Source organism: Cervus elaphus, chromosome 24 (assembly GCF_910594005.1).
Source record: "Cervus elaphus chromosome 24, mCerEla1.1, whole genome shotgun sequence".
Lineage (NCBI taxonomy): Eukaryota > Metazoa > Chordata > Mammalia > Artiodactyla > Cervidae > Cervus > Cervus elaphus.
Genome location: NC_057838.1, coordinates 47204923 through 47228083, shown reverse-complemented (window position 1 = coordinate 47228083; position 23161 = coordinate 47204923). Strand labels below are relative to the sequence as shown.

Genomic DNA, 23161 nt, shown 5'->3' with positions numbered 1-23161 from the left:
ACATTGTTTCGCCATTTTTTGGCCTCCCCTCGCAGTATGTGGGGTCTTAGTGTCCTAACTAGAGGTAGAACTCACGCCCCCTACATTGGAAGTGCGGAGTCTTAACCACTGGATTGCCAGTCCCCCATTGTCAATTTGGACTCCCTACACTTAGGGAGTCACTAAGTGAGCAAACTGCCAAGTATTCCAGAACCAGCTATTGCTTGTCCTCCCTCAACTTTTCATACACCCACCAGCAGCAAGATGTCCCAAACTGGCTACTTACAAGGCACAGCATGGCGGTAAAGGTTATCTCTTATGGTCTGCTGGAGCTCATGATCAGGCGACCCTTTCTGGAACCTCTGATTGAGAAAATGTCGCAGGTCTTTGTTCAGCTTTCCTCCTATAGGAAATATATAAAACAGAAGGCATCAAACATCAGGTTTCCTAGAGACTGAGCAGCCTGAGAGCCATGTATGAGAAAGCCATATGAAGCCATTCTAGTCTGCCACCCTCGGTCATCAGGAAGACTTAAGTTTCGGTATTCCTATGCAGGGGAAAAAGCAAGCAGGAATGTAATACAGATAAAACAGCACTGAAACAGCATTAATTTGGGGGTCCCAATTCACATAATACTAGGAGACTCAAATAACAAAGAATTCAAAAGAGGCTATTACATTTAAAATATGTATTGTAGACACTTGCAAACATTATTAGATGGAAAGTGGATGGCTGAAATCTTACAGAGGACAATCTAGCAATAGCTGACAAATTATAAAATGCTCTTCGACTAGGGATTCAATTGGAATAAATTTACTCAATGGCTATATTTGCAAAAGTCTGTCCAAATCTCCAGTATTGTTCATTGAAACCTTTTTGTAACAGTGAATAAATAAAAATAAACACGAAAAAACCCTGGAAACAACCATCAGGAATCACTAGATCTTCATGTGTTGGAAGTGCAGGAAAATATGTGGAACGGTAACTACTATCTGACCTTTTATGTGACAAGAATAAAGAAAAGGAGAGACCATGTATTAATGGAAGGAACCAGCAACAAGTTTAAACAATAGTCTCCTTCAGGACGAAGGACTTGAGTTTGGGAAATGAAAGAGGAGACGTCACCTCTTCATTACACAGACAGAAAGAGATAGATAGATCTGACTATTCTGTGTTGATTTATAAGCACTAAACACACTTTTTTTTAAAATTGGTGTTGCTTAAGCAATAGTTATCTGGGCTGGTCTATGTGTTTATTTCTTTTTAGTTCTCTCCAGTTAACAGACTGAAACAAAAGCTTAAAAAATATATTATTACAAAATGTATCACGGAAAGAAGTAGGTAACCAAACTTTTTTAAAAAATTATAAGCACAAATTATAGTCTACATGATCAGCAGATGGCTTATAGATCAACATAGCTAACACTTATTCTTAATGGAGAAAACTGCTTCAGTGACAGCTAAAAATAACAAGGCTAAGATTGTCCTTCCGTTTTTAGACAAGATAAAAATTAGTTAAGAGCATTTTTAGCCTTAGAGAAACAATGCAGTATCCGTGCACAAAATTCACGTCTTCAGAAGATAATTTTCCCATGGTCAAAAAGAGCAAGTTGTGAGGATGAAAGTTTTGATGGTTAAGAAGATGCTATGATGCCTAGGAGAGGAACTACTGATCTTTATTTTAGTATCACATTCTAAACCAGATTCCCTACTATAGCTGATCATTTTAGAATAGACTAATGAAACTCAATTTGAATTATTTTATTTGAGTTGTAGTACACCTAAGATTTCAAGTGGCCAAAAGAAAAATATATAGCTCTATCTCAGATCATTCAATTATTCATCAAATATTTATTAAGTAAGAAGACACACACACATATTTCCTACTCCCCCAAAATGGTCTGAATATATAGTTTATAAAATATATACAATTGTGCATTAAGCATATGAAAAGATATTCAACATCATTAATTATTAGAGAAAGACAAATTAAAGTCACAGTGAGATCCTACTACATACCTGCCAGAATGTCAAAATCAATATTAGGTTTTAGCAAGACCGTGAAGCAACAGGAACTTCTATATACTGCTAGTGGGTGTCTAAAATGGGAAAACAATTTGACAGTATCTTATAAACTAATCTTCACTAACCACTGTTAGCAAGAGAAGTGAAAACAAGTACACACATATAAACACACAACATATAGATGAATCACCACAGTGACTTTATTCATTATATAATAGCCCCAAATTGGAAACAATCCAAATGATTATCAACATTGAATGGATAAGGGAACTACATTATATTCAAACAACAGGATGCTACACAACAATTAAAAGACACAAACCACTAACTAATATTGATGAATCTCAAATACATTATGCTGAGCAAAAGAAACCAGACACAAAAGACAACATATTATCTGATTCCATTTATATATAAAGCTTCAGAGCAGGCCTATCTACTATGACAGAAAACAGTTCAGCAGTTACCTGGAGTGAGAACGGGCAGAGATTAGCACACAGGGAATAAAATCTATAGAGTATACCTATAATTTCCTGGCTTTGCAACTGTACTATAGCTATATAAGAATGTTAGCACTGGAAGAAGCAGGGTGAAGGATACACAAGAAGTCTGAACTATTTTTTTATGACTTCCTGAGAATCAACACTGATATCAAGACAAAAAACTTTTTTAAAAGGGGGACTCAAAAGGAAACTTTGGGGGGTGATTCCAATACAGTATATCTCAATTGTTGTTAGTGATAACAGAGGTTTACACATTTATCAAAACTTACGGAATAGTATATCTAAATGGAGACATAATTTTATAGTATAGAAACTGTACTATCATAAAATCAGTTTCAAAAGTTTAAACTGTACATAATTATTGAAAGACTATATGGTAGGCACTGCTCTTAATGCTTAGTTTTCAATTTTTCATTAAAGAGAGAAACTGAAAGAAGAGTGGAGTAAATCTTGGTGGTTAAGACAGACAGGCTTGGGTGTGAATCCTGGTTCTACTCTTTATTAGCTGGTGAACCCAAGTGCCTTGCTTAATCTCTGAACCTCACTTTTCTCATTTATGAAAACAGAGCACTGATGTAACAGTAGCTCTAATACACGACTTGTAAGGATTAAATGAGATTCAGACAGTACTTGGCAAAGAGAAAGCACTTAATAAAAGATGGAGATTATCATTAGAGTGGGCCACCATTGAAGCAAGTGGAGAAAGAGCTGAGATCATCCCAAAACAGACTGTTATTCCTTTTAAAAATACACATAGGGAATTCCCTGGTGGTCCAATGCTTAGGACACCAAGCTCTTACTGCCAAGGGCCTCCCTCGGTTCAATCACTGGTTAAGGAACCAAGAGCCTAAAAAGCCACAAAGAGTGGCCAAATACATACTCATACAAAATACTAACTATGAATTCATATATAAGAAATTATAATTAAAATGAACTTTTAAAAAATGCACATAAAACTTTTGACTTACATGGCCAGAAACAAAATACAAGCACGGGGAAATTTGGAATAAAGGATACTTCTAGAGTTTCCAGAAGGGAATAAAACTCTCAGTTCAGTTCAGTTGCTCAGTTGTGTCCAAATCTTAGAGATCCCATGGACTGCAGCACGCTAGGCTTTCCTGTCCATCACCAACTCCCGGAGCCTACTCAAACTCATGTTCATCACATTGGTGATGCCATCCAACCATCTCCTCCTCTGTCATCCCCTTCTCCTGTCTTCAATCTTTCCCAGCATCAGGGTCTTTTCCAGTGAATCAGTTCTTCGCATCTGGTGGCCAAAGTATTGGAGTTTCAGCTTCAGCGTCAGTCCTTCCAATGAATATTCAGGACTCTGATAAAACTCTACTGCACTAAAATTTTCTGGACACGTGTAAACTGGTTAACATTTAGCACAGGTTTAATACACTCCTGGCACTGTGCCACCAACTTGAAGGACATGAGTTTGAGCAAGCTCCAGGAGTTGGTGATGGACAAGGAAGCCTGGCGTGCTGCAGTCCATGGGGTAGCAAAGAGTTGGACACGACTGAGCGACTGAACTGAACTGAACCGAACTGTCACTTCACTGGAATTATTCAGAAAATAAAATCAACTAGTAAATTACTGATATGGAATAGTCATGCTGGCCAACTCTACTTCTAGGTCTAAATATTCTTGAATTTGACCACAAGGACAAGAAAGTTTTTCAGCAAAATCCCCATTGCCTAGAACCTAGGATTTATATTCCCCTAGGAGACCAGAGTTCTGTGCAATAAAAACACACTGACAGTTAACATTTGAGCTGTAAGTTGTAAAGACGTTATGGGATCCAAATGTACCACTGCCTAAGTCAGAAGCAATTCCAAAGACTCAGGATTCAGTATCTCTTTGTCTCAAACAGGTCCTTATGACTTCAAAACAAAAATCCAAAGAAGACTCAGGATAGAATATTTCTTTATCCCACATAGATCCTTATGAATCATATTCAATACCTATCAAGGTGAACCTGGGGCATTGAGACTGGAGGCATTCTTAATTTATAGACACTCTGTTTACACTTGAGCTTTACAATCAAACTAGCCAAGCTAGCTAAAGTTTATGATCATCAAACTAAAACTCCTCCTACTGTGGATGTGCAAAAGGGCAGGGTTAACTAAGCTGCCGGTTAACATTTACTCTGTGTTCCGTGACATTTATAAGCCAAAAGCCTCAACCTTTGCATTACATTAGAAATACTGTACTTTTTTGGCATCTAATCTCAAATTAATTGCCAGTTATTCAGGGGACATGTCTATAAATCTTCTCCTAATTGTCAAGGGCAGTGAGCCAATGAAATAATAATTGTTAGAGGGAGAGTTTGTCATAGCATCTTCGCTCTCTGTGAAATTCAAGATTTGTTTTGCAAATGGAAAAGAGAACACAGGTCAGCAACATGCAGAACTTTTTCCAAGAAAAGGTTTCAGAGCTAATGTTAAGATAATTTTATCATTTAAATAGGGAAAGGGGGACTTCAGACACTGTCTTGGATTAGCCACTATTTCATATTTTCCTATGTATATATCTGGAATTCTGTGGTTTTAAATTTACAACAATATAGCTCTGCTTTTTTGATTACCATTACTTGACAGAAATGTAACCATGTCAATCAGTATACTTTTGAATTATTTACATGTTGTATAATATTCCACTTTTAAAATACAGCAATTTTACCTCTCCTTCAGAGATAATTAGGCTATTTCCAATGTTGCTGACAATTCAACAATGCTGCAGTTAAGTGTCATTAAAATACTTAAAAAAAAAAAAGCAAAACTGTGTATTTTTTTACTCTTAAAATATCTAAACCTGGAAATAGATGTAGTCACCTTCCAACTTACCTGTGAAGTGAAGTGAAGTGAAGTGAAGTGAAATGAAGTCGCTCAGTCGTGTCCGACTCTTTGCGACCCCATGGACTGTAGCCAACCAGGATCCTCAGTCCATGGGATTTTCCAGGCAAGAATACTGGAGTGGGTTGCCATTTCCTTCTCCAGGGGATCTTCCCGACCCAGGGATCGAACCTGGGTCTCCCACATTGTAGGCAGACGCTTTACTGTCTGAGCTACCAGGGAAGCCCCTCCAACTTACCTAGGTATCTCTAAATTCTCAAAATCATTGGGGCCAACTTGCTTTTCTACCAAAAGGCTTGGAAGTTGTATTTCCCCACACTTAGGCCAATATTTGCTATTATTTGTGTATGTAGGGTCCTGGGACTAGTCCCAGATTTGAAGATTCGTTAGGAAGATTCACAGGACTCAGAATATACTTGTACTCAAAGTTATATTTCATTATGGAAAAAGGGTACAACACAATTGCAACAAAGGGAAAAGGTTCAAGGGGCAATAAAGTCCAAAGGAAATCAGGTACAAGCTTCTAAGAGTCTTCTCCCCAGTGAAGTCACTAATTCCCAGGGCAACAATGCAAAATGCGCCCATTAGACACTCAAGGCAGCTCATTACACATAAGGGCCCAGAATTTGTATTAGGAGCTAATCGTGTAGGCAGCCTCTGCCTGGCATAAAATCAAGTTCCAGACTCTCAGAAGGAAAGGATAAAATGTATCTTTTGCATCAATAGTTAAAGCACAGTAAACCGCTATTAGTTCTGGGAATGGATAGAACCCTCTGGAAATGCAATTTCCCAGACCCTAGCCAAGAGCTGAAGCTGAAACTCCAATACTCTGGCCACCTCATGCAAAGAGTTGACTCATTGGAAAAGACCCTGATGCTGGCAGGGACTGGGGGCAGAAGGAGAAGGGGACGACAGAGGATGAGATGGCTGGATGGCATCACCAACTCAATGGACATGAGTTTGAGTAAACTCCGGGAGTTGGTGATGGATAGGGAGGCCTGGCATGCTGCGATTCATGGGGTCGCAAAGAGTCATTCATGACTGAGCGACTGAACTGAACTGAACTGAACTGACCTGAACTGAGCCAAGAGCCAATTTGGTACGCTGGCATTCAAACTAACCATCAACTCTTCTCTGCTCTGTCCATGGTGTTTCCCAGGTGGCACAACAGTAAAGAATCCGCCTGCCAATGCAGGAGATGGAAGAGACAAGGATTCAATCCATGGGTCAGGATGATCCCCTGGAGTAGGAAAAGGCAACCCACTCCACTATTCTTGCCTAGAAAATTCCATGGACAGAGGAGCCTGGTGGGCTACACAGTCCACGGGGACGCAAAAAGTCAGACGTGACTGAGCATACACAAACCACCCATCTTTTAAAATCTTCCTAATCTAATAAAGGTGAATTGATATTTTGGTGCTACACTAATTTATTTACAACTACCGAGTATTAATGAAATTGGACATTCTTTTTTTCTTTTTAACATTTCTTCTCCAGTAGCTTGCCTGTTCATATTCTTTGTGTATTTTCCTAATGGGTTGTCTTGTTATTCTTGATAAGATGCTATTTATATATTCTGGGTATGATTCCTTCATCAAGTATTTATGTTACAAACCTTGCCTGTTATTATTTAAACATGAAACAATTCCCAAAATAACTGAGTTGTGCTGTTCTTCAACTATTCCACTCCCATGCTAGATAGTTTTCTGCCAACTCAACCAGAGCATCATTTTCAAGGTGATGGATTATAAAGGAACTCTGCTCTGATCTCTGTCTTCTAGAATATAGATTCTAAAGAGGAATGCTAGTCAGTAGAAATAAAGTGCATGGTCAAGAAATTAGGTTTCCATATAAACAAAAGTACCTACAGAATGGGAGAAAATATTCAGTATGTGCAAATGATGCAACCTATTTGGGATTTACAGCCTAACAACAAAAAAACAAAAAACTCAACCAAAAAATGGACAGAAGACCTAGGTAGATATTTTTCCAAAGAAGATACACAGATGGCCAACAGACACATGAAAAGATGCTCAACATTGCTAATTATTAGAGAAATGCAAATCAAAACTACAATGAGATGTCACCTCACATCAACCAGAACTGCCACCACCAGAAAGTCTACAATTAATAAATGCCGAAGAGCATCTGGAGAAAAGAGAACTCTCCTACATTGTTCATGGGAAAGTAAATCTGTGCAAGCACTACGGAGCATAGTATGGAGGTTCCTTAAAAAACGAAAAATAAAGCTACCATATGATTCACCAATCCCACTTCTGGGCATATACTTGGAAAAGGTGAAAACTCTAATTCAAAAAGATAGACGAACTCCTACACTCGCATCAGAAATATTAACAATAGCCAAGTCATGGAAGCAACCTAAGTGTCCAGCGGGAGATTAGTGAATAAAGAAGATACAGTGTATGTGTGTGTATAGATGCAGGCGTGTGTGCATGCACACACACAGACACACACACACACAAAACTGGAATATTACTCAGCCATAAAAAAGAAGAAAATAATGTCATTTGCAACAAAATGGATGGACCTAGAGAATATTATATTAAGTGAAGTCAGACTGAGAAAGGCAAATGTTATATGATACCACTTATAAGTGGAATTTTAAAAATTACATAAATGAACTTATTTGCAAAACAGAAATAGGCTCATAGACATAGAAAAACAAGCTTATGGTTACCAAAGGGAAAGGGAGGGGTAATAAATTAAGAGGTCTGGATTAACAGATACACATTATTATAAATAAAATAAACAACAAGAACTTACTGTATAGCACAAATAATTATATTTAATATCTTACAATAAACTATAACAGAAAAGAATCTGAAAAGAATATATTCTTTAGGTTATGTATATGTATATACATTTTTATATATATACATCAATATATATATATGTACTATATACAGGATAGGCTTTTCTAATACAAAATTATAAAGTGAAGAACAAATTTACTAGCTTTGTAGTCACTCAGACTTACAATCTGACATATCTTTAAATGAGCCTTGTCCGAAAAATACGTTCGCTATTTGTTTTATCATATTTTTCCTAATGTTTTTCTTACTGTGAAAATAAGATAAGTTACTGGTGAATTTTAATACTTAATGGGTACAGAGTTTCACCTGGGAAAGATGAAAAAAATTCTGGAAATGTATGGTGTTGATGGCTGCACAACAATATGAATGTACTTAATGCCACAGACCTGTATACTTAAAAATGGTTAAAATGATATATTTTATGTTGTGTATATTTTACCACAACAAAGAAGTGATATAAATTAATTACAAGATTTAAAAAATACAAAAAACTACCCAAAGAAAGTTTATTTATTTATTTTTAGTTGAAAGATAACTGTGTTACAGAATTTTGTTGTTTTCTGCCAAAAGTTTAAAATAAACTATTATTTAATTTGCATCACCATTAACATTTAGTACTATATGCCCTGAGTATGCTTATACATATAGACTTATAATATGCTTAAATATTGAGGCAGATTCGTTGATTCACTCAACAAATCTTTCCTAAGTGCCTTCAGCCAGATACCCTGTGGGCCCAGAAGACACGGCATGAAAACACTGAATTCCTGAGTCAGGACTGACACACCTGTTTCGGGAAACAGAAAGCGGCCTCAGGACTAGGGTAATAGTAAGATGAGAAGGAAGCCAAGAAGCTGGTTAGTTTTGCCAAGTGTGGGGGAAAGCACTATAGACAGAGGGACAGCAGGTGTAAAAGTTTCAGAAGCAGAAAAGAGGTTAAAATTTTAGAGAAACAGCACAAAGCTCAGACTAGGGCTAGGCTCAGAGACAGGTTCCAAAGATAAGCAGGGACCAGATAATTTTGTACCTTGCAGACCATGAGAAGAGTCTGCACTTTATTCCAAGCTCAGTAGGAATCCACTCAAGGGATTTTAGTCAGGGAGGTGGGAAGGTCTGGTGTAAATTTCGAGATGACTCTTGCAGCCGTGTAGTGGGTGAAGCATACGGGGAGGAAATGGGATGACATCAGTGAAGCTGACCCAACAAGACCTGAGATGACCTGGATCAAGGGAAAGACCAAGAAGAGGGGCAGAGAGGACAGAGGAAGTGCAACTTAAAGCTGAAACTGATAGAGTTCACCTATGTGATGGAGGAAAATATCAAATGCAAGAGAGGACTCAAAAATGACTTCAGTGTCTGAGCTTCAGTTAAGCTGTGATGAACAGGTTTGAGAGTTCCATGAGTACCTATTTAACATGGGATGTATCAAGATCATGTGATATACATGATTCAAACCCAAATGTTCTAATAATTCATAAGCATTTCCAATATACTATTAGAGCTCAAAATATACTTTTAATTTACATAGTATTTTATCTTATCAATTTATCACAATCTCTGTAATCATTACCAATTATTAAGCATACAAATTGTTTCCACCGTGCTTATCTTCCTTATACAAAATCTATCTGTATTCCTTAATACTTTCTCATGATTTGTAAGTGAAAATGTTGGTACAAAAGGTATAAAAACATTTAAGGTTCTTGACAGAAAACCCCCTCCAAAAAGATTGTATCAACATCCCTTCATCCTTGATTTCATTTATTTTTACCATATCACAAGGCATGTGGGATCTTAATTTCCCAACCAGAGATCAAATCTAAGCCCCCTGCAGTACAAACACAGAGTCTCAACCACTGAACAGCCAGGGCATTTCCTTCCAGCTTGATTTTAAACGGTCCCAAAATATCAATGTGGGTTCACCTTAATATTATTAGCTTCACATTAATAGATATTTAGATGTCTTTTCTTTAAAAATATATATATATAAACAGTGCTGTAATGGAAAACACTGAATATGAATTTTTGCTGAAATTTCCTGGAAGTAGAATGAATAGAGCAATGAGTATGAACATTATTTTTAAAGACTTTTGATACATATTGACAAATTGCCTTCCACACAGCAGTTTTTGGAGGAAATATAGTATCACTGATCTGACAACTGGGGGCTTCCCTGGTGGCTCACAAGGTAAAAGGTCTGACTGCAATGTAGGAGACCTGAGTTCGATCCCTGGGTCAGGAAGATCCCCTGCAGAAGAGAATGGCTACCCACTCCAGTATTCTTGTCTGAAGAATTCCAGGGACAGAGGAGCCTCGTGGGCGACAGTCCATGGGGTCACTAAGAGTCAGACATGACTGAGCAACTACCACACATCTGACAATTACAGAGTCCAAATGAGAATGATTTTTCTCCTTTAAATTATGTGATTTTTTTTAAAAAAAACAAAAGTTTCCACCAATAATTCAAATAATTTTAATTCAAAGCTCTGTATTAGAGAGGAAGCATGGCTGCTAAAACTATGCTTCTTTTCATTCTGAGAAACTGTTGGTTCCAATGAGAAAACTAATTTGGAGAACGGCTTGTTGAGAAAAAACAAATGAATTCCATTATCATATGCATTTAAGTAAAAAAAATAAAAATAAAAACAAAAGAACCCTTGTGTCTAAAAAACACAGAAGTTGGTAACACTCCGTGTGCCAGTTACGGAATTACTTCCAAGCTGCCTTCCCCCAAATGACAAGGAAGCATTGGTCTAGGTCAGGGGTCAGCAAAATTTCTCTGTAAAGGGCCAACAGCCAGACAGCACATATTTTTCAGTTCTGGGGGCAGGTATGGACTCAGTCCAACTGGTCAACTCTGCCTTTGTAGTATGAAAACAGCCATAGATTATATGTAAACAAAGTTGTTTTCCAATAGAACTTATTTACAAACAGGCAGCAGATTCAGCCCAGGGGCCACATTTGGCTAACTCTTCGTCCAGATGTTGGTTCTGCATCTCCAGGTGAGCAATTCTTGTGTAACACTTGGGTACAGGATATTCATCATCTCTAACATTAGCCTAAGCGGCTCTACTCAGAAACTTATTGAAATTCAGATTACTACATTGTACTCAAGACCTACTGAACTAAAATTTCTGAAAGTCAGGTTCACCAATCTATGGTTTAACAAGGCTTCAAGTAATTTTATATATGCTAAAGTTGTCAAATTAAAGGTCTAAGTTCAGCAAAGTTCCTTAATAAAACTTAGGGAACTAGGTTCTGAGAATGAGCTTTTCCCTATTTCTCCCATCTCTTGCAAACCTCAAGAGATGCTGCCACTCCACTAGTGAGCTGGTAATAACACTTTATAATAAGAGGCACAGCACACATGACTCCAGGCAGGTGGTATCTCATTAGACCAGCAGAGATTGAATTCTTTCCCCTAGTGGTACAAAGACTGCTGTCCTTACAGTCTTGTTTCTGCAGAACTTAAAAAACAGAAAAGAAAAATACATGGTGAGTCTGTGATGTGAAACAGAGGCTGCAGGACAGATTTCTGTATGCTGATGAAGCTCTAGAAATTACTATCTACATTTAACTCCCTACATGGACAAGCATGAAACATTTTGCTAGCACTTCAGGATAGCTGCTTTATTATTATTACCCCGCCTGTTTTCTCGGTTCTTTTTCTCCTGGTCAATCTTTTGATGAATTTCATCCCACATGAGAAGAAACCTAAATTAGGCATGGAAAGGAAAACAAAGTTCAAATTCCATCATCTCTATTTTTCTCATTATTTCCAGCCTTTTGTGCTTTTTATATTCATTCTAGTTAAACAGGGTAGTAGAATAACACATGCTCAGAAAAATAAATAAATAAAAGATTTACTGAGAGCAGAAAAGACAATGGTCCCCTGCTGGCAACACTATATAGCTGAGTTTCTGCCCAACCCCAATCAACAAACAGCTGCATGACCTCATGTAAAGCTGAAGTCAAATGTCTCTACAATCAGAACCGTGAGTGGAATCTGAAGATAGTGTGTGTGTGTCCTTCAGGAAGACACTAAATTCTTAAAAAGGCATTAGGATCTAACAGAACTGTACTCAGCCAACCTGCAGGACTCAAGTGCTGACAGCGAACACTGGGTGGAACATGGCTCTGAAGGCCACCCACAGCGCTAAGTAATAACTTTACAATCCTTACTCCAACCCAATGAGACTGGTTCTGCTTCCAATGACATCTTACATAAGATTAAATTGAGGCTCACAGACTGCCCCATAACCCAGGTAATTTGACAAAGTGGAAATATGTGTAAATAGAGAGAGATAATGGGCAGAGCAAGATGTTAATAGCGGTCAGTGATGATGGAATACATTATGCTGGTTTTTTTTTTTAAATTAGTGTATGGGTTTGAAATATTTCAAGATAAAAAAAGAATAAAATGATTTTTTTTAAAACAGTCACGCTCATCATGCCACTAGAAAACATCTATGTGGATCTCAACATAAAAACCACAAGCTGACTTCCCATAAAACTGTGGCATTGTACAGCTGTTCCAATATCCTCTTGATGCTCAACAAAAGGAAACCAAGAAAGTCACATCTGAACAGCATTAGATTCCAGAGAACGCTCAGACAGGGAGTGTGTACAAGGTTCCTTCCCAGGATTGGGCACCCCGGCCTGAAGCCCTGCACTCTTGGGTCTTAGGACGCTGTTGACAAGAAGTTTTCAGTGTGTTTACACAAATACAAACTCAGATGCCATTGGCATTCCATAGTTTGAACATACATAGTAATTAACACAGCTGTTCCCCTACCATCCCAATCTCCCTCCAATTTATTCTCAGACAAGAACAGATAATGCAGGTGGTAAACTATATTCTAATATGGTCTGATATCATTCAAGCAACAGCAGGCTAGGACTAGAGTTCCAGGTCCTCTGACCTACACAAGGAAATATCATACAAGCAGAAAGTTAAAGTGAAGTCTCTCAGTCATGTCCGACTCTTTGGGACCCCACGGACTGTAGCCTACCAGGCTCCTCCGTCCATGGGATTTTCCAGGCAACAGTACTGGAATGGGTTGCCATTTTCTTCTCCAGGGGATCTTCCTGACCCAGGGATTGAACCCAGGTCTCCAGCATTGCAGGCAGACGTTTTACCGTCTGAGTCATCAGGGAAGCCACCAAGCCATACACACAGGGTGCTGGGAAAGACTGAAGGCAGGAGGAAAAGGAGGCGACAGAGGGTGAAATTGTTGGATGGCATCATCAGCTCAATGGACATGAGTTTGAGCAAACCCCAGGGGATAGTGAAGGACAGAGAAGCCTGCCATGCTGCAGTCCACGGGGTCGGAAAGGGTCAGACACTACTGAGCAACTGAACAACAAGGATCATGTTAGCACACGCCACTCCAATTTCTCCTGGACTGTGAGAACAGAGCCCACCAGCAGTATCTACACATTATTTGATGGGTCTGAAAAAGGTGAGACCATTTCCCCTGAGCAAAGCATCCTAATAATTCTATGCTTTGCACAGCACTCCTCTTTAAGAATCTTCCAGAACTGAAAGCAAATAAGAGAATCACAAGTATATGGTCCCAGACAGGTGAGAATGGAAAAAAAGACATCTTGCATCAGTAAGATTCTACAGAAGATGCAGGCAAAACTTTTCTGAAAGGTCAGATAGTAAATATTTTAGGCTTCACAGGCTGTAAGGTCTGTGTTTCAACTCTTCAGCTCTGTTTTACCAGGAAATCAACTCTAAACAAAATGTAAACAATTGTGCCTGGCTGTGTTCTAATAAAACTTTATTACAAAAACATACAGAAGCCTGGACTTGGCCCACAAGCTGTAGTTTGCCACCACCCCATTCCAGAGGATTGTCTCTCTCTCAAAAATGTGCTGTTTGCCTAAGCTTGACGGGCTTTACATGACTGCACATCTGTGTGTATACAGGTAGCTCTGGTATACAAACAACTGCCTTAGAAAAAGAGCAGGAGGGTGAGCCACAGATCTGCACTGATGGAGCTTTCATAAAAAAACTCAATGGCTTAAACATAACCCATTCTAGTGGCCTCTACAAAGCAGAACAATTTTACACATTTAAAGAGCCTTCTGAGAAATGTATTAAATGTTTCCTGGAATGAAATGTTATTGGTGTCAATCTCCATTTTATACAAATCTGCAGGATAGAAAAACTCAGGCATTATAAATAAAAATTTCCCTTTGATGATCATATGTTTGATGCTTTATCATAAATCTCTTTCATGAACGTTATCTCATTTAAACCTCATAAAATCCAGGGAGAATGGTAATATTGTTCCCATTGTTCCCATCAAAACAGATGAAGAAAGTGACACTCCAGGTACTGAAGGGATCAGACGCATGTAGGACTAGAACTCAGATGTCCTAACTCCAAACCTCTACACTTTCCCCCTTTCATCTCTGTGATTCTAAACCAAGTGTTTATCCAGCAGTGGAGAGTGAAACTTTTTGTTAAAACCATATATTGGTATTTATCACAACTGTCAAGGTCATGGAAAAGCAAGATTAAGAACCTTGTACAGACTAGAGGAGTTTAAGACATGACAACTAAACACAATATAGTATCCTGAACTGGATCTAGGGACAGAAAATAGATACTGGTAAAGCAACTTATGTCAAATGTATCATGACTATGCAAGATGTTGGCCTGAGGAAAATTAGGTAAAGGAGATTCCAGAATGCTCTGTACTATCTTTGCAACTTTTTGCATCTAAACTATTCCAAAACAGAATTTATTTCTAAAAAAATATACATAATGCACCTATGTGAATGTGCCTATGGGCAGGGTTCTCAGGCTGTTTTACTTTTGTGAAACCAGTAGGTAAGAATTCTTATAGGGATTGATCACAGTTCTTATTTATAGAGAGTATGATATACGGTATATGTAGCTAAAAAATATTTGGGAGAAAGAGTTCTTAATACATAGGCAGTCATAAGATATTTCTAATTCCTGTAATTCCATAAGTGATTATCATTTTCACACTATTATTTCCATTCCATCACCGTCTTTCGGCTGTTATTCAAAAGTGATTATAAATAATGGGGCTATAAAAGCCATTCAATAATTAGGACACTCACTGGCCATATGCCCACCCCGACAGTGGGAGGTGATTTATGTAAGGAAACCCCATCACATCTGCCAAGCTGGTTTCTCTCTGACAAACTCTCCAATTGCAGATGGAAACATGCCTCTTAACAGTCATCTTTTTCTTAACTAGAGCACTGACTTGCGAGCCAAAGTGCTATATAGCATTTGAAATTTTATATACAAGGAAACAAAAACAGACTCAATAAAACCATTCTCTGTCTTGCCATTTCATGGATCCAGATAAGCAGAGGAAAAGCACAGAACATCATCAACTGGGTCTGGTCAGAATCCTGGCCTTTGTCACAGAATGGGAAAAACTTAAAGGAAATCCAAGAACAAAAGAACTCAGACCTAGCTGGTCACATCTCACCCCCTTGATACACAAGACTTTAACAGATGTAAGCTTAAGCCCATGGCATGATTCACCAAGGGTTTCTTACAGGAGTGCCACTGGCATCTTGGACAGGAAAATTCTTTGTTGTTGTGGGTTTACTCTCTGAACCTCAGCAGCCCAGCTCTTGGCAGCTTCAATAAATGCCTGAAGTGATCCCCACTCACTGCAACAAGCCTACTGAGGCAGTGCCACCCTGGGAGATGGGTAAATGAAGAGCAATTAGGAACAGCTATTCCTATTGAGCTTTCTTTCCTTTCTCCACTTAGGTCCAAGAACATAGTAGAAGAATACTGGGGGGAATCCCGCATACTGGGGATGATTTCAAACAGCTAAGATCTCCTCTTCACATACTTACATAAACATATCTGCCTTCTAGTGCAGGGATGCTGGTAAAGAGGAATCAGAGCTTAATGCTGAGACCAGAGGTTCGTGCTGGTCTTCACAATGATCCAGCAGAGAGAGTCTCCAGCAAGCCTCTCAATGAAAAGCCCCTCCACCAGTGTCTAGCCCATCGCTCTGGTTTATTATGTTCACAGCCTTTGCGTGACTGCTCAGTCGCTTCAGTTGTGTCCAACTCTTTGCAACCCTATGGACTGTAGCCCACCAGGCTCCTCTGTCCAAGGGATTCTCCAAGCAAGAATACTAGAGTGGGTTGCCATGCCCTCCTCCAGCGGCTCTTCCTGACCTGGGGATAGAATCCTTGTCTCCTGCATCTCCTGCAGTGCAGGTGAATTTTTCACCCACTGAGCCACCTAAAGTGATGATTTTTTTTACCCACTGAGCCACCTAAGGTGGTTTATCAATATGTTTCTTTATCTTGTTTATTGTGTGTCCTCCACCACCATGGTAGTTTCACATGAGAACTGAGACCCTCTCAGCTTAGAGGAGAAACTGGCAAATGATGATGCCAAGAAACTGGCAAGTGATGATTAAATGAGTGGATGAAGGATGAAAACACTAGCTAAAATAACACTAGTGACTAAAGCAGGACCAAGCAGAACTACATTCCCATCCTGACTTTGCCATTTGCTACCTCTGTGTTCTTAGGCAAGTTCCTTAATCACTCTGGGTCTCTGTTTCCTTATTAGGAAAATGGGGATAATGACAGTACATATATCAGCGCAGTCAAGATTATTAAATGAAAATATGCAATGTTCAGCAAATGCTAGCTACCCTCCCCTTGACTTGGAAGTATCAGTATCATATTCCAAAATGTACCTTTTGTGGAATTGTTTGACCTCAAGGAGAGTTTTTTAATGATTAATGCTTATGACAAAATGTATAAAACAAGTTAAACAAGTCAAGCTTTCCATAGTACTAGGCTGAAAACTAATTAAAACTTGGATGCGGTCACTGGACTGCTTTCACACACCGAACACTTACAAATAGTGCATCCATGGTATACTCTATGGCTAAAGGTGTGCAAGCAAAGACAGGATTTTTAGGTTTGTATGGAATATGAACGATAGTGCAGAGTATCAAACACCCTTCAGTCCAGCACCAGTTATCAGGAAATCTGGCATTCATTTTTTTTTTTTCTTTCTTCTTCTTTTTTTTTTTTTTTTTTGCCCATTACTTGCTTTTATTTTTTTTTATTTTTATTTTTTTTTGGGGGTTTTGTCATACATTGATATGAATCAGCCATAGATTTACACGTATTCCCCATCCCGATCCCCCCTCCCACCTCCCTCTCCACCCGATTCCTCTGGGTCTTCCCAGTGCACCAGGCCCGAGCACTTGTCTCATGCATCCCACCTGGGCTGGGGATCTGTTTCACCATGGATAGTATACATGCTGTTCTTTTGAAATATCCCACCCTCACATTCTCCCACATAGTTCAAAAGTCTGTTCTGTATTTCTGTGTCTCTTTTTCTGTTTTGCATATAGGGTTATAGTTACCATCTTTCTAAATTCCATATATATGTGTTAGTATGCTGTAATGTTCTTTATCTTTCTGGCTTACTTCACTCTGTATAAGGGGCTCCAGTTTCATCCATCTCATTAGGACTGGTTCAAATGAATTCTTTTTAACAGCTGAGTAATATTCCATGGTGTATATGTACCACAGCTTCATTACTTTACTATTTATTTCAATGTTCTTCATATATGTGTTATACTGCTTCTTCATTACTTTAATTTGTATTACCCTGATGGATAAGGATATGAAGTATCTTCTATTCATTTGTGAAATTTCTATTCAAATTGTTTAACTTTTTTTAATTAGTTTATCTTCTTAATATTGACTTTAAGAGTTCCTTATACATCCTGCATATCAGTCCTTTGTCAAAAATAAATTTTGCAAACCCCTTCTCCTAGCCTGTGACTCACCTATTCACTTTGTTAAGATATCTTTTGATGAATGGAAGTTTTGATGGTTGATGAAGCCTCATTTATTGATTTTTATGGCTACTTTTGTCTTTATTGTTCATTTGTTACAGATGAGTCATAAAATAGGAACATGAAGCAGACAGAACTCTGAGCAAGGGTCAGGAGATGTTGATTTGAGACCTACATCTGTGCCATATATTTTGGAAAAGTCATGGCTGAGGGCTAACTTTATGCGTCAGCCTGACTGGACCACAAGGTGTCTAGATACCTAGATATCTAGTCAAGTATTATTTAACATGTTTCTTATGAGAATTCTACTGGAGGACTTTCACCTTTCAACTGATATACTGAGTAAAGCAGATCACCATCTCTAGATCAGGAAACAGTGGAAACAGTGTCAGACTTTATTTTTGGGGGGCTCCAAAATCACTACAGATGGTGACCGCAGCCATGAAATTAAAAGATGCTTACTCCTTGGAAGGAAAGTTATGACCAACCTAGAGAGCATATTAAAAAGCACAGACATTACTTTGCCAACAAAGGTCCGTCTAGTCAAGGCTATGGTTTTTCCAGTGGTCATGTATGGATGTGAGAGTTGGACTGTGAAGAAAGCTGAGCACTGAAGAATTGACGCTTTTGAACTCTGGTATTGGAGAAGACTCTTGAGAGTCCCTTGGACTGCAAGGAGATCCAACCAGTCCATCCTAAAGGAGATCATTGGAAGTTCATGGTGTTCATTGGAAGGACTGATGCTGAAGCTGAAACTCCAATACTTTGGCCACCTCATCCAAAGAGTTGACTCATTGGAAAAGACCCTGATGCTGGGAGGGATTGGGGGCAGGAGGAGAAGGGGATGACAGAGGATGAGATGGTTGGATGGCATCACCGACTCAATGGACATGAGTTTGAGTGAACTCTGGGAGTTGGTGATGGACAGGGAGGCCTGGCGTGCTGCAATTTATGGGGTTGCAAAGAGTCGGACACGACTGAGCGACTGAACTGAACTGAACTGAACACCCAATCAGTTGAGGGCAAGCTGACTTGCCCATGAATAAAAGGGAATAACTCCTGCCTCAACCTTTGAGCTAAGACATCAGCTTTCCGGATTTCATACTAAACTGAAACATCAGCTCTCCTTGTCTCAAGCCTGCCAGCCTTCAGACTAGAACTTACACCATCAGCTCTCCTAGATCTCAAGCCTCTAGACTCTTAACTAAAACCATACCATCAGTATTTCTGGGCCTCCAGCTTACCAACCATAGACCGTGGGGCTTGTCAGTCTACATAACTGCATAAGCCAATATCTTACCATAAAGTAAGTAAGGAAAAGTTGCTCAGTCGTGTCTGACTCTTTGTGACCCCGTGGACTATACAGATAATGGACTTCTCTAGGCCAGAACACTGGAGTAGATAGCTGTTCCCTTCTCCAAGGGATCTTCCCAACCCAGGGATCAAACCAAGGTCTCCTGCATTGCAGGCAGATTCTTTCCCAGCTGAGCCACAAGGGAAGCCCAATTTCTTATCATAAATATCCATAAATAGATAAAACTTCCTATTGGTTCTGTTTCTCTGGAGAACCCGAATACATTAACTACCTCTTCTAGTTCCAACACAACATGCAGCATTCTAACAGGTACTTAATGAATCTTGCTGAAATCCCTAATAAATCAGCTTGGTTCACATACGTGTAAGTGAGCAGGCTAGATGTGACAATCCCAGTGTTCTCTCCCATTCTGATACTTTTCGTGATCTCACCTTTCTATTCCAGCAAGGGCTTCTCCCTTGGGTGTCCTCTTGCAAAATTAATCCAGCTAAGCCTCTCAGAAAAAGTGACAAACCATTCTCTTGGCTCATCAACTCAGCAGTCACTCTTAGCAGGCCCTGCTACATGTAAACCTGTTCCGGCTTGTTTGCCCCCACTTTGAGGAAGCAGAGTGCTAAGGAGTTCAGACAGTTCAAAGTTATTTGAGTGTTTACACATCATAGAGGTTACAGCAGCTGAATTCTTAACAGCACAGAGAACTTTACTCAAGATCTTGTAATAACCTACAATGCTAAAGAATCTAAAAAAGAATGTTAATCTAAACTAATCTAAAACAGAATCATATATTATATATATATATATATGTATATATAACTGGTTCATATATATATGTATAACTGAATCATGGCTATGCATCTACAACTAACACAGCATTGTAAATCAACTAAGTTTCAATAAAACATAAAAAAAAAAAAACCCAGGATGCTAAAACCAAAAAACAATAAATAAATAAATCACTGATACACAGACATACTCACCAGACTTCTAAACTGACATTTTAAAAACTGCAACAAAGTCACCAAATAAGGCAATGAATCTAATTACTGATTGTTGTTATGAGGCAAGCAAGTCACAGGTGACACTCCAGAGGTACCAAATCACAGAAGGGGGTCTAACATTTGTCAGAGGAACAAACAGAAGTATGTCAACACCTCAGCCTTTGGGAACCTCTGACACTCTCTTTTCCATTGCTTGATTTCACACCAGTCCATAGGAGACAGAAAATTTTCGTTAGAAATTAAAGTGATCTTAAATAAATTCTGCAACACCTTTTGAGACCAACCTACACCCCAGGGAGATGTCAAGCCACATTTGAGAATTCCTGCTTTAGAATAAGCCATAAAATAAGAAAATTAGGTGATAATGATTTAGAGTCACCATGAGAACCTGAAGGAATGGAGTTCATCTGGCTTCCTTCACAAGTCTCTAACAGCAAAAGCAGGGAACTGGACTCTCCTTGGGGCCTGGAATGTCCTAATGACAAGGAACCAGCCAGGATCACTCAGAATGGAAGAGGTAACTGGACATTACCTGTAAGGGAGGGTTATGAACCTTGATGAACATTAGAATCACTAGGGCACAGCTGAAATAATACCAGTGTCCAATCTCCCATCGCTGAGTAACTAAATAAGAATCTATGAGGAAAGACTGGACAGTGGTGGGTTGTTTTGTTTTCTCATCTCCCCTAGTGATTGCAGTGTGCAGTCAGCATTCTAAGCCTAGCCTACTTCTCTGATCCTGAATTCTTAGTGGAGTCACTAATTGTGAGACTATCTATTCAGAACCTTCTGTGTAGAGAGAATCCTGTAGATCTCCTAAGATGAAGTGCCCTGAGCTTCAAAGGTGAAATCAGACTCTGAACCAGGAGCAGGGTGGGATGGGTGGAGTGAAGAACACCAAGAGGAAAGGAAGCTTTAAAAAAAAAAAAAAAAAACTAACACCCTCTTAAAGCCACAGCCATGGGAATTTAAATTGGGTTTCTGCCTGCCCTGACTAGGGAAGAAAACTCAAATTAGCTGGGTAGAAAATTCATTTCAAAGGATCTGGAGATGCTGGGTGACTTGGACTTTGATGTCTCTCACTGCAGCTCAGCCACCCCTTTGGCTTTCTGACCAATTCCTGAGAAAAGTAATAAGCTACATATATTTAGTTTGAAGAATACATATCAAGTGAAAAGGTGGGAAAGGGGCTACAATCAATGACAAAGAATAAGGTGAGAAAGGGTGGAGCGCGAGCACAAAAGCAGGGCTTTCCCACACGGAAATAGTAATGCTGATGTCTGAAAAGTGGTACAGGCTGGTTTCTGGAGCCGAATAAAACACCGACACACTTAGAAAGAACCAGAGAAGATGAAAGAACAAACAGAAGTCTCCCCTAAATTAAACACAGCTCAAATGTAACTGCTGTGAATCAGGTAATTATTCTGTTGACGGATTCTACACTCAAGCTGACACTAAACCATGGGCTGCCTCATTTTTTCAAGTACCAACACCAAGTGATGCTTTCAGCCACCCTCAGACCTCAATCAAGCTGTTCAGTGCTCACAACCGATCAATTTCCTTTAACGAAATATTATTCTGCCACTAGTCAGAGATATAGAAGCTACTACAAGCATCCCTCTCTCCAAAAGACTCCCAGGGAATAAGTGAAAAGGCTTTAAAGCTTTTTCATCAGCAACTACATATATTTTACCCCAGCAGAAAACTTTTCCTCATCCATATATTAAGATTTTCCTTGAAGTGTTTCTGTACTGTCTTACCTAGACATGTGCACTCCCTAAAACCCTCATGTGTAGTCTTTATTTCTTTATACTAAAATCACACTGGTATCTTAAAAGTTCAAGCAAAATCAAATTATGAAAGTAAAGTAGTTACACTTTCATTTCTTTTTCTTGTTAAAAGAATGCTAGCTTAACATTTGCGTTTTCCCCCATAATTAGAAGGATTATGGAAAGAGAAGAGAAAATGTAGTCAAACAGGCTTGAGCAGAAAATAGCTAAAATAGAAGCCCCATATACAAAAGAATAACAATTAAAGAATAAAAGCTCCATCCTTCATTTGATAGGTATTACCTGATTGGAAATTAAAACACTTCATGCTATCTCTAGAGAAGAATTCTGTTCCAAAACGAGGGTCTAATGTTTAAATTGTGCAAGCCAAATCAGCTTGAAGAAACAGAAGGCTCTGCTAAGCTTTAGCAGAACAAGCCCTAACATAATATGCCAAGGAACACGTTTCACAAAACAGAAGTAGAAAAATATTTTCAAAATTGGTTCTTGGCTTAAATCTAGCATTTGGCACCTCAAATAAACACAGAGAAGAAGAACTAACTTGACTGTGCCATGTGACTTTCGGAACTGCAACAGGCCAGATGGTGGGGTAGGTTATTCATTTCTCAGCTTCTCACCATCTCTGCCCTTACATTAGAGCCTCTCGAGGTGAGGGTGCCTTAGAAGGGTTGGAAAAACAAGAACTGGATAAATGCATATAACCAGTTTTCTGGGTAATTATTATCTCCTTTAAAACCATGCCTTTATCAAACATCTCATGCCAACTCAACAGCTCTCATTAATAAATGTTCTGGCTTACAGAACCAAGTCAACGTCACCCCTGCTCTCTATAAACAGTAAAGGAGTAACACCTCCTCTTCTGGAAAGATGAGGCAGATGTGCATTTCCCTCATCCTCCCACGGAGCACAACAGCAGACCTCGAATGTCATCTATGAAACTGACAAGAAGGCTCTGAAATGTGAACAGAAGGCAGACCTCTTAGGACTCTCAGGAAAGATCTCAGCATGCAGGTGAGT

At 39.0% G+C, this 23161-nt stretch overlaps 1 protein-coding gene across 18 annotated transcripts in view; it reads right to left on the bottom strand.

Annotated features, from left to right (window-relative positions):
• Positions 1 to 23161, bottom strand: part of MAGI1 (membrane associated guanylate kinase, WW and PDZ domain containing 1) — a 633420-nt gene that overhangs the window by 254388 nt on the left and 355871 nt on the right. For 17 of the 18 annotated variants that reach the window (XM_043885421.1, XM_043885422.1, XM_043885423.1 and 14 more), the window contains exon 2: positions 266 to 382. The exons of the other annotated variant lie outside the window; for it this stretch is intronic. In XM_043885421.1, coding sequence (XP_043741356.1) covers positions 266 to 382 — 117 coding nt within the window. The remainder of the gene's footprint in view (positions 1 to 265; positions 383 to 23161) is intronic. 18 annotated transcript variants of the gene reach the window in all.